Here is a 12649-nt window from a genome sequence, read left to right on the forward strand (position 1 = left end):
CCTAAGATTGCTATGAAGCACTGGAAAACCCTCATTTTTTCATGAAATGTTATGGATACTTGTATTTACAGTGTGATTTGCTAGTGAAACATTGAAAAGACTAATGCAGTGAACATTGTCAATTTTCCTGTAGAGAAAAAATTTACCATACATTTTCCATGTGACGTTTAAACACAAATGAAACAACCTGAAAAGTCATTGAAAATGCCATGTTAATTCTTGTAGAAGCATCATAGTTTTATAAAATGCTGTACAGTTGGCTTAATCTTGAAAAAGAAATGAAAATTGTAGTGGTTTAGGTTCCCTTTTCCAGCTGAAAATTCTATGCATTCAAGGGGCATTAAGGTCCCCCTAACTTTGCTCTTTAATCAGCTGCATGAATTAAGCAAAGCTGGGCAGCTCTTCTGCACTTGCAGTCCCTGTCTGCCCACAGTGTTTAGGAATCTTGAGTGCTGTAATATTGGTCTGAAGGCACCTTTTGGAAGTTTCATGTCTGCAAAAATATTTCCAAGATATGGAAAYATCATCATAGCCTTTCCTTTGTTTTACTAGAACTTTATAATTCTGCATGTCCACGAACTGTTCTATGTACAGCTATATGTGGAACAGAAAAAAATTACAAGGTTAAAACCTCAGGGTTGGTTCATGTGATGACCATGTGCTACCAAAATGTAGGTTGGTTTGAACTTTAGCATGTGTTGGAARAGCTGCTGGGTTTTGCAGAATAGTAGGACRGAGAGCAAGAAACTTCTGTCTGGAGTTTTRAAGAATTGCTTGTTAGTAATATCTYTAACTYCACCAYGTCCATTAAAAGCAGAAATCCCTGGCTGGCTGAATATGCTGTTGCTCCCAGAACAGTGTCATTCATCATGGATGTCACTGCAATTGGAAGGGACTACCTCTGTGGAACAGCAGCTATAAAGGCTTACATACACCTGCTGTATCGCTGCTTCAGGGGCTGGCTCTCATTGGGTTTTATTTTGTTTACATTTTTTAAGAGCATTTGCTCTTAAAAAAATCAACCCTTTCTTTTAGGAACACAAAAATGGCAGAGGATTATTTTTTGATGCAGTTACTAAAGTTTTTTCAACTAAGTGTGCGTATGTAATTTTTATATTTAAAAATGGCAGTGGCATAATATTATTAATATCTACCTTTTAGGTAATTCCTGTGGAAAAACTGGTCAAAGGGCGCTTCCARGACAATTTAGATTTCATTCAGTGGTTTAAGAAGTTCTTTGATGCTAACTATGATGGGAAGGAGTATGATCCTGTGGAAGCTCGACAAGGCCAAGAYGCTCTTCCTCCTCCAGATCCCGGTGAACAGATCTTTAACCTGCCCAAAAAGTCTCACCACGCAAACTCTCCAACTGCAGGTATTTTGCATCTTAAAAATTCAATTTCTGTCTCTGGAGACAATTATAAACTGTGATCCACTTTACATAAATRCTAGTTTAAAATTATTTCCTTGTGTGGTTGGGCTGTTCTTTTTACCTTGTCATAGGCTTTGCATCTTGAGATGGCAGAAAATTAACTTCTTGTGTGCTCTRGTTTGGGCCAGCCCTACTGAGCATGATGTCTCCTCCTCTGGACCCCTCTGTGTAAATGATGTGGACTCTGGTAATGTCTGATGATGGAGACAAAGGCATTTGACCATCTTGTTGTTGAATGTGGTGTGTGCAAGTGTATTCAAGAACATTAAATGGAGTGTGTTCCACTTTCACACCTCCATCTTTGAATGAAAATGCTCACACAGGCTGATTTATTTTATAATTTTTTTGCTGAGTAAAATGTTTCCAAATCTTAAGGGCTGATCAGAAGGAAAAAAAAWTATTTATTTTTTGGTTTATGTGTGCTTATTGTTTGGGTATGCCAATCCTCCCAACTGAACAACCYTCAGCTATTCCTCTTTGTCAAAATTACCTCAGTCTTGTTATTTTTTGTTTTGTGTTTACACTGGGTTGTGCTAGGATAGAGAGAACACTTCAGRGGAGTTTGTATGGTGCTAAATTTTGGGTTTAAAAAAAAGTGTTGATAAGACATGGACGTTTAAATTACTGCAGATCAGTGCTTACACAGTTAAGGCCTTTTCAGTTTCTCAAATTGCCTTGCCAGCAAGCAGGGGGTGCCCAAGAAATGTGGAGGGGACACAGCCAGGACAGCTGACCCCAATAGGCTGAACAGATAATCCATACCACATGGCATCGTGCTCAGCAAGAAAAMCTGGGGGAAGAAAGAGAAGGGTGGGGAGGGATGTTCAGGGTTAGAGCATTTGTCTTGCCAAATCATCATTAAGGGTGATGGAATCTGGCTTTCCTGGAGATGGGTTGATTCCTGCCTGCTCATGAGAAGTGGTGAATRAATTGTTTGTGTGGCTTTTGTTTTACCTATTAAACTGTCTTTATCTCAACCCATKAATTTTYTYAGTTTTTSCKTATRAGTTTCTCCCCCATCTCGCTGCAGGGGACAGTGAGAGAGCAGCTGTGGGGGCTCAGCTGCCTGCTGGGGTTAAACYACAACAGTGTTTCTGGAACAGGCCAAAGGACTAAGCCTGATCTTTGGTGTTTGTGTGATTTGGGCATGGCTAGTCACTAAACAGATGCCATTTTTGTTAACTGWGAATTAAATGAAGAGGAGAGCAGCTAACATTTAAGAAAAAAAAAAATCACTAAAAAGGTGTCGCTGGGATTGATTGTATGCACACAGGTTTGTGCATGCAGAAATGCACATGCACACACACTTAATTCCTTTATTGGTTTGTCCTGGGTTTATGCAAACCCATTCCTCAGTTGAGGGTTATTATTTAGTTGATTTTAAACCTGTGTCCTGTCCTCTCATGGGCTCAGATGTGCACTAGTGCTGGCAAAGGAAAGGGGCAGGTGTGAAGCACCCTCACTTTTAGGCTGCCTTATGCTCTGGAATCATACCCAGATTTCAGTGTTCTGTTCTGATCACTTCTGACGTCAAAGTGGGGCATACTTGGCTGGCTGCCTTCAGCTCATTAGTGCTTCCAGGAAATGGGGCACCTAATAGCAGGCCAGTGCTACTCTGGGCTTCTAAAACTTGTTTACATCTTTGTTTTGCACTGCCTTGTGCCTGAACTTCTGAATTTAGGGCCTGGCATGCTCCAGTTTCCCACGTGATGTCTTGCAYTGCCTTTGGAAACAGAAAACCCAAGTGTTAATGTCAAGACGTTGTTCAATTCAGAAATTGGAAAAGACACTTTTATTAAACACAGACTTTACCGTGCTTGTTAATTCTTCTTACAGATGGTCTGTTTTTACCAAAGTCACAAATATGTCATCCAAATTAAARCTGTGAAGGTGACAATCCTACAGAAATTGAATAGCTACTGGAGTGGAACCAGCCAGCTGATACGGAGGATAATGCAGTGATGTTATGTTGTGTTGCTTGGTTGTATGAAGAGCTTGTCCTGTGCCTTCCCAGCCTTTGTGTGGAATTGGACAACTGAGATAGTGTGATGAGTTTTGATAAGATACTGTGGCTGTGAGACTCAGCTTTTTCATGGAAAACTTCCTTCATTATTAACTTAAATGTTTTCCAGAAGTATGGCAGGCAGGATGCTAGCTTTATTTGAGCTGAGGATGGTGGGGTATGGACATTACATGATGCTGGGTGAAATGAGAGYTCTAGCTTTTTTTGCAGCTTGTGTTTCGGAGCAGAACTAATTCAGTTAGGTGTCAGTCATTTCTTGAGTCTATTGAATTCTGGGTGAGCACAATGCCGTGGCACTGATGTACCTTTGTGCCTCACCTCACCGCATCACAGAACCTGCATGTTGGAAGAAATGGGATGATGCTCTGGAAGGAGTTCTGTATGCATCTGCAGGCTTRTGGGTGCCTCATCTCTTGCTGTTTGGGAATAAATTGGGACGATGCAGCAGCAGGTTTGGGGAAGCTGGGAAATGGCCATGAAGGATGTGCTTCTGTACCTCTGTGCTGTGCACATGCACACTTGGCTGTAAGTGAAGGAGTATCCATGACAGCTGCTGTAGGAACCATGATTTACAGCCCAGGGTATGGCTACCCTGCTGGGCTGCAGTGCACATTGCTGGGTCGTGCTGAGCTTCTCATCAGCCAACACCCCCAAGTCCTTCTCAGAGCTGCTCTCAATCCATTCTCCACCCAGCCTGTATTTGTGGCTGGGTTTGCCCTGACCCAGGTACAGGACCTTGCAYTTGGCCGTGTTGGTTTGAAAACCTTTGTGAGGTTTTCACAGACCCACCTCTCAGGCCAGTCAAGGTCCCTCGGGATGGCATCCCTTCCCTCCAGCGTGCCACACAGCTTGGTGCCATTATTAATTTGTGTGATTTGCGCTACATTAACACTGGAGCTTTGAAGTTTTAGCAGAGCCTTGTCAGTTCATTAACAAAACAAAAGCAAGCAACAGTGAGAAACAACAAAGAACCCAGAAGATCTTTCWGCATAATCCCCAAGTTTTTAAACAGCATGCAGTGGACATACCTAAATGTATGCCTCTATTGTTTGGTGTCAGGAGAAACCAGATATATGGGTACTCATTCATATTTGGGGGTTTGGTAAACTTTAAAATATGCCTATTGTAAATTGATCAGATATATGTATTTGTAAAGGAATAATTTACTTTAGCTACTACAAGTTTCATGTGCATTTCAGGTAATTTCTGTTGCTCCGTGGAATAACTCTTCCAGTGTGCTTTGACAGAGCTTTGGGTTTGAGTGATTTAGGATATGCTTGTTAACTATTCATAACTGCTTTATAACACTCTTCTAACGATGTACTTTCAGAGATAGATAAAATATATGTCCTTGATATAAAAAGTGGTCAGATTYCTAAAGACTGCACTGAAAACTCACCCAAAAAGGTGCTGGCATGAGTTTAAATTATTTTTGATATTTTGATCAGACAGTAAAGCTTGACAAGATCCATGGTATCAGGTAGCTATACCTGTACCTGTAAATGGATATTAACTTGTATCTCCATAAAGGAAGAGTGTGGTCTTTATTTTATTTGGAAAAATATAAAAAAGACCAACACTTTTAAAACCACCCAAAACTCAACAAATCTAAAAATGCACCGTGTTTTGTGTAAATCAATGAGCAGACCAGCAGCCATAGTTGTTCCTGTTGCAAAGATTGATCCTACTGGGGAGTCAGCGCAGGTCAAGGATAATGCAGCTCGGAAATGGAAGCATAAATAGGTCCCTACAACTAATCTGCTGTGCCACCCTCACGTTGCCTTGTCCCTTCCAGCAGGGACAGAGCCAATCTGTGGCCGAGCTGACGGTGCTCCCGTGGGTGGATGGGTTTGGGAACGTGCAACAGTTTGCCTCTAGAAACAGAAGGAGCAGCAAGGATTCACCAGGCGAATGCAGCTCCCTGGTGGGTGAATGAGGGTCTTCTCCTCCTTCATGGAGCGGAGCCAGCAGCACAGACCACCGCTGCAGGTTCTGTGCCAGCAGCACCACAGCTGCTTTTAGATCTGAGGCCATCTGCCAGCCCTGAGCCGACTTTCGATCTGCTGCAGCCTCCGCTCTTCTCTAATGCAGTGGTAAACAGCCTACAGACGTGGAGTCAAAATTGTGGTACAGGATTAAAATATTAGGRCACTGTTGTTTGTGCCAGTTCTAATGCTCCCTGCGGGAAATAGCGGAAAAGGCTTCATCTGATCAAAATTGAAAATAGCGATCAGGTTGTCAGGATTTTAGATTAGTGTCTTATGTAAGTATTGCTGTATGTCACAGCAAATCTCCATGGAGCACTCTTTGGTGTATGGGTGTGGGGTGCCAAAAATACACGGCTAAAAGACAGCTTAATAGAATTAATTATTTACATGTAAGCTAAAAATGTGAGAAGTTCTTAGATCTGAAGGCTGTTAGATTTATTTTTTTAGTTTTAAATATTCAGTGAGAGCAGGATGACTAAAGCAGAGCTGGAAAATACTGGAGGATCACATGAGGGCTAAAAATACTCACGCTATGACAGGGAAAATAACCAGGGCAGAATGAACTGTTTGTGCATGAATGCATTACATATAATGTGCCATCGAAAAGCCAATTGCACAAGAAAAATAGTGATTTTCTGTAGGGAAATGGTGTGTCCTGCTGTGGCAGATGTGCTGTAAATTAATTTTGWGGGATAAAAATACCCAGCAAAACCAGTCTTTATTTTAGCAGCTAGTGATACCATTAGGACTCCTGGGAGTCTAGAGAACTCCTAATGCTTTTTTTTGCTTTCCACCAAGACTTGGTACATTTTCCCCTGGTGGCTGGCAATAGGTGTTGGCAATGGCAATCTCTGCTCACAGTGGTGCAGTGCTCTGGGACARCGTGGCAGAGCTGGAGGTGGGAAGAGCTGCAGGGTGACAAACTGAGAGTGTTTTCATCCCTAGTTCATACAAGGCCAAGGAATTGTACTAACCGATGGGAACAGCATGTGCAGTGACAGTGCCGGCCTGGGAGGTGAAGAGGCTCAGCTGTAATACAGACACATCTCCCCTGCCAGCATCAGGAACATTTAAATTTTAAACCCACTGAGCTCGAGAATTTAGACCAGGAGGCAACACTGCTTGCAGCGCAGGAGCCAGGCCCTTTTTTCAAGGGAGATGATTGTGTTTGGAAAAGTATTATTGAAAATGGCTATCGTAATTTTCAATGTTCTGTGGGTGTAGTTTGAGTGTCTTTGCTGTTCAAATATTTGCACAATCTTTCATTATTCAATATGCGTTTCTTTACAGATTTTCCTTCTGAGACTGATTTCTCCTTATAGCAAAGCAAACAGTGAGATTTTAGAAAAAGCAAGTTTTTAAGAGCACTTGAAATTTTAAGTTGTATTCTTCTGTTAAGCCTGTGTGGAATGGTTTCATCCACTGAAGATAAATTTTTGCATACTTAAAGATGCTTCCAGAGCAAATAGAGGTTTCAGCTGAGAACAAGTAGTAGTTGTTGATTATTTTAAATAATAAATAAATACTGATTCTTTTAAATCTAGAGTGAAGTTTCCCCATGATTTGTGATGGGAAAAAGGTTGTTTGTTTTTTTTTTTCTAGTTCCCTTCTATCAAATTTTGTATTAAAGACAAACTGAGGGAGATATGCCATCAATAAAACATTTTCATTTGACAAGTAGACTCCACTGGATGTTCTTACTTGGACAGCTCTGTTGAAATTGTGAAAGTTTCAAGTGCTTGTACACACTTCTGTTTGCCAGCTGTCTGGCAGGGAGGATGCATGTGGAGCTCACCAGGCTGTGCTGGACCAGCAGCAGTGGAGGTTTGGGGAGCTGAGGGGAGAGAAGGCTCTGTCTGCTAGGGGAAGGTAGTACCGCAAAATAATTAGGATGGCATCACTGCAGCGTGTTGGCATTCTGAAAGTCAAGTCAGATTTTGTCTGAGGTCATTTAATTCCCATTAAKCATCATTTCTCATTCCTTATTCCTTAAGCATCCCTAAATTGAGCAGTTTCTTGTGTCCTTGCAACAATAAGAGTTTGTGAACATTGATTAATCTGCTGTTCTCACTCACTTGGTTTAAGCGGGTGGAGAGTTTTTCTTTAGCTTGTGCAGAAATTATTGTGGCCTCTTGTTGGGTTTGGTTTTTCTCCTGTGGCATGAGTCAGGAATATTCATTTTATGAAATCCTTTAATTTGACCAAAATAGACTGAAAGTGATTCCCAAATTCYGCTGAAGCAGTGGTTGTGTGTGCTCAGCCAAGTCTTGTGCTTGCTCAGGGCTTCCATTGCTCTCCACGCTCTCCTYGTGCACGTCCACACTGTATTCATGCACATGTTTTCTTGATATTTTGCATAAATATTTAACAGCATACTAATTACTCATATAGCTTCAAGGAAGAATTCTCCCTGAACATTAAGTAGGTCTCTTGTCTGCAAGACTGTGCCTGTGATGTAAAGAGAGCTGGAATTTGCAGCCTAGCTTTTTTGTACCCAAACCTGCACAGTGCCAGCATCCACTGTTTTACATTGCAGAAGTTTACATCTGTTTGTAGAACTTACGTGTTTAGCAGAAAGAACTATGAAGCTGAAATTGCGTGGGATACATTTAATTATGGTGGACTGACTAGTAATTGTTGCTGGAGTACCACAGATGGAAACCTCTAATGCATTTCAAAGCTGGCTCATCTTAACTTAATTCAGAACAAGAACAGAATAATTTGTCTTTCAGCTGTGAATTTACTTTTCTCATCTCTGCTGGTGTTACATGGGCAGGTACAAAAAGTTATCCAGGTGCTAATTGAAGCAGCTGYGATACTGTTTACAAAAAAATTCTGATGGAACCCTGCATTAACCTGAAATCAAAGCATGCTGTCACAAAAGTTCTCACAGAGCAGTGGAGGTGGGAAGACACCTCTGAGATCATCCAGTCGAGCTGCTCTGCTRAAAGCAGGGTCACCTTGAGCTACTTGCCCCAGACCATATCCAGTTACATTTTGAGTATCTYCCAAGGYTGGAAACCCCTCAGCCTCTCTGGACAGTTTATTCAGTATTTAATAACCATCACAGTGAGGAAGGGTTTAATATTTTTCTTAGGTTTGTGAGGCCTTTCTCATGTTTCATTCTGTTCCCATTGCCTCCCATCCTTTGGGGTCCAGTGAAAGGGCTCGTTTTCCCTCTTCTTTGCACCCTCTCCTCAGGTGYAGATAAGATCCCCCTCTCTTCTCCAGGCTGGACAGTTCCAGCTTTCTAATTTTACTCTTACATGAAGTGCTCCATTCCCTTAATCATCTTTGTGGCCCTTTGTWTGACTCTTTCCAGTTCATCCATGTCTGTCCTGTACTGGGGAGCCCTGAACTGACCCGAGACTCGTAATGTGCCCCACCAGTGCTGGCTAGAGGGGGACAATCACCTCCTTCATCCTGCTGGTGATGCTCTTCCCAAGGCAGCACTGGAGGCTGCTGGCCTTCCTTGCTTTGCTGGCTCATTCTCAGCTCAGTRTCCACCAGGATTCCCAAATCCTTTTTTGCCATGGTGCTTTCCAGTCTGGTGGCTGGCAGCATGTTCTRGGACATGGGTTTGTTCCTTTCCAGMGAAGGGCYGTGCATTTCTTTTTGAACATCAGCAGTAAGCTTGTGGAGGAATTAATAATGGTAAACAGTTATGGTGCTGATTATTATATAATCCTCTCACTGCTCAGGTAAAAGAGAGGATTATTGGATACTTTTTACCTAAAATATTTGTATAACATTTTTTTGCTTTGTCAGAATATGTTAATGAGTTATATGTAAATATTCTCATGGAAGATATGATGTTGGAAAAACATTAAACTGCCGGATTATATAGTCCCTCTGAGCAGTGCATTAGGAGTTATTCCACTATTGCACTAATTGACTGCAAAACCATTGCTCAACACCAAGTCATTAAGTCTATCAAGATCTTTCGTCTCTGTTTAGATATCTGCCTGTTTCAAGGACTTTGCATTACTYTACCAACCAGCATCCTTTAATTATTTTATGAAATTAAGCTTCTGCTAGAATGGAGGCTTACCTCTGAGCTGATTATAAGACTGATGCCTCAGAATAAATGTGCAGTAAAGCCTTTTTATTTCCTGCAGGAAATTTTAGATTAGAAATCCCTAAGCATTCTCTGTTGCAATTAAGTTCTATCCAGCTGTCGCTGATACCTTCTAGTAACTAGTTAGCTGGTTTTTATCTGTGTTACTGAAATTGGAATATCGTGTTCATTTAAGAGCTGATCCTGAGCAGTGGAGCAAAGGTCGATTTCTTTTGATTTATCTGGACTTTCTAAAGCTTAGTAGCACTTTGCTGTAGAAATTCAAAAGGCTTTGTTATTTTCAAAGGAGGGCAGAATRTAATGCTGTGTATCAGTGCTGCGGGCACTGGGGATCGGGTTTGCTCAGCATGCTCTGGGAGGGCACCTCAGCTGCAAATTAGAGAGAATACCTGGGGATCAAATGTTTGTGCCTGCTCTTTCCTTCACTCTCTTTATGCCGGCTTTAAAGCATTTGGTTTTCAGCTGATACCCTGAACCTGCATCTTGTCCTTGTAGAGTACAGTAAGAAGTAGATGTTGATGCTTTGGTCATTAAATAACTTGAGMCCCAACTAGAATGCTAGAGTCAAAGTGATTTTATCTCATATGTGTGTTCTTCTTACATATTTGGACACTACTTTTCTTCAGTTTATCTGCTAATCCAAATGAAAATCATTTTCCTGGCTTTGAGAACATTTTAGCAATCCTGCTCTGAACAGCTGATTTTTAGTTAGAATATGGGCTGAACCTAGGAAGCATTGAAGGCAGAGAGCTAAAGTTTAGGCAATTTCATAAAGAAAAATAACATCAAAAAAAGATCTTAGCATTTTTTATATTTTTCCATGTATGATTTATTCTTTGCTGATCTAAGTATGATGTTAAAAAAAAATTTAATTTCACAACACCGAATTCCCCCAAATTTAGCAAGCCTGTGTACTATATCTGAAATCTGGTAGAGTTYGTGTATGCAATTAGATGTGGAAGCTATTGGACTCACTAGTTTCTAAAAGAAATAAACTCAAAACAAAAACAAAAACAAAAAAAAAAAACCACAACAAAATCACAACCCTCCCCCACCAGTATGCTTTTTTTTTTTTTTTTTCTTATCTCTCTTATATTAAAGAGCATAGAAAAGGAGGATGGCCATGTTGCACAGAAATGTTGACACGTGCTAACTGAATTATCAAGTTGTTTGTTTGTGTTCTSTTGGCATTAGGTGACCCAGTTAATGCAGAGTTATCCRTAGGGGCGGGAGGAGATGGTCGCTRCAGAGRGAGGCCTGTGACTAAATCAGGAAAGCTTAAGCTTGATTAAATAACCCATTGCTGCTTTCCTTTCCTATCACTTTCCAGCTCCTCCAATGAACCACTGTCACAGTTCTAGGTCAGTGAGACTCTGGTCATATGGACAGCCCCACAAGCTGTCTCTCCCTCTCCCAGCCTCCTTGCAATGGCTTTTTTTAATACATTGGTTTTACAGTGAATTGCTTTATTAAAGCATTCTCTGACATTAGGGGTACATTGTGGAAATGACAACTTAGAACAATTTGTAGTGTGCCATATATCAAGTAATCCTGTGGGAGGAGCAGCTGGTGAGGTGTGTGAGGTGGAAGGTGGCTGCTGAGAAAACCAGGGCAAAATCCCTCTGGAATTGGTGAACTGCAAGTTCAGAGCTCAGCTGGGAGTGGGTGCCTGCAGGATTAGGGCTGTCTCCTGTGTGGCCCAGGCTTCAGAGCCGACAGCATTTGATRGTGGAGGATGTCATGGAGCCTGTCAGCACTTTTGGACAACTGTGCTTTGCTTTTTGTGGGAAACAGTGCTGAACATGAGTGCTGCCAAGAAGGACCTCTGCTTCACGTGCCTGCTTAATAAATCAAATCAAATAGGCCAGAGAGAGGCTGGGTTTCTGTTTTGCCTTCCTAACCAAACCAGTTTCTTCATCAGATGTCTGTCTAGGGCATCTCAAATTCATTCCTTGTTGGAGAGAATAAGGGAAAAGCCGAATCAGGATGCAGTGCTTGGGGGAGCTGGGGCAGGGGGAGAGCTGTGAGCCAGGCACTCCTGCCCAGGCTGAGCACAAGGGAAAAACAGCCAGCATTGAGAGCTGGAAGATGGAGAAGCAGAGCAAGGCATGGGAGGTTTTCTGTGAGGGCTCTGCAAACCCTTTCACACAACTGTTCCTCTGCTTKGAGGACAATGTGCCGAGTCACTGTGGAAGGAGTTTCTGTACACACTCATTACTTGCCATTTTTGCTGGCAAAGATGTTGCTCTGTGTTTTGGCAGATTTGCAGTGCAAAGTAATTAAAAAGAGATAGGAAAACCTAAGGAGATCAAAACACATCTTCTGATCACTGTGGCCAGCTGTAAGTTCACCAATGGGTTTAATTGTGCTCTGTCTGAATTTCAGTGTCCTTGTCTCTGAGGTGGTTTACATTTGAAAATGAGAAAAGCAGAGGCAGTTTAACTGAGTTTATTTCAGCTCTGTTTTCCTCCAGGGAAATTGAGGATAGCTGTGTATGCTAAATAATAGGCTGGGAGAATGCTCTTTTATTTTATTTTTTTTTATGGTGAAAGCTGCTCAGATCTAAARGAACTTTATGTTCTTGGTTTGATGTTATTTATTTTGGTTTTAGAGTGTCCCACTCTCAGTGGCAAACACAGATTGGTAGGAAATGTGGTTTTTCCTTTCCCAAGGCGTAACAGCAGTGGAACTTCCTCTACTGTCACATTGAAGTATGTGAAGAGGATGGATGGCTGTAAAATCAATACTTGTGTTTCAGTACCAGATTAATAGGAATTCATTTATTATGATCAATCTCATTTATTTATTTATTTATTTATTTATTGTGTTTTTCAGGTGCTGCTAAATCCAGCCCAGCTTCTAAACCAGGATCAACACCTTCTCGCCCATCTTCAGCAAAAAAAGCTGCACCAAGCAGCTCGGCATCCAAATCAGATAAAGATTTGGAAACTCAAGTCATACAGCTCAGTGAACAGGTAAATTTGCTTTAGGCACAAAAGTAGATGCATTCATTGTCACAGGCAGGCATGAAATCTAATATTGTGTTCTGATGAATGATGCTTTCGAGAATTACAAAGGGACAAAAGTGGAAATACCTGAGCTGKAAAGAAAAAAAATGAAGATATTTA

At 41.4% G+C, this 12649-nt stretch overlaps 1 protein-coding gene across 6 annotated transcripts in view; it reads left to right on the forward strand.

Moving 5' to 3' along the window:
- The window catches only part of MAPRE2 (microtubule associated protein RP/EB family member 2), a 99293-nt gene that overhangs the window by 74364 nt on the left and 12280 nt on the right, over positions 1 to 12649 (forward strand). For all 6 annotated transcript variants that reach the window (XM_057365018.1, XM_057365014.1, XM_057365017.1 and 3 more), the window contains 2 exons: positions 1162 to 1375; positions 12357 to 12496. In XM_057365018.1, the coding sequence (XP_057221001.1) occupies positions 1162 to 1375; positions 12357 to 12496 (354 nt within the window). The remainder of the gene's footprint in view (positions 1 to 1161; positions 1376 to 12356; positions 12497 to 12649) is intronic.

Source organism: Malurus melanocephalus, unplaced genomic scaffold, assembly GCF_030028575.1.
Source record: "Malurus melanocephalus ecotype Western Australia unplaced genomic scaffold, MMel_1.1 scaffold_46, whole genome shotgun sequence".
In the NCBI taxonomy this organism is placed as follows: domain Eukaryota; kingdom Metazoa; phylum Chordata; class Aves; order Passeriformes; family Maluridae; genus Malurus; species Malurus melanocephalus.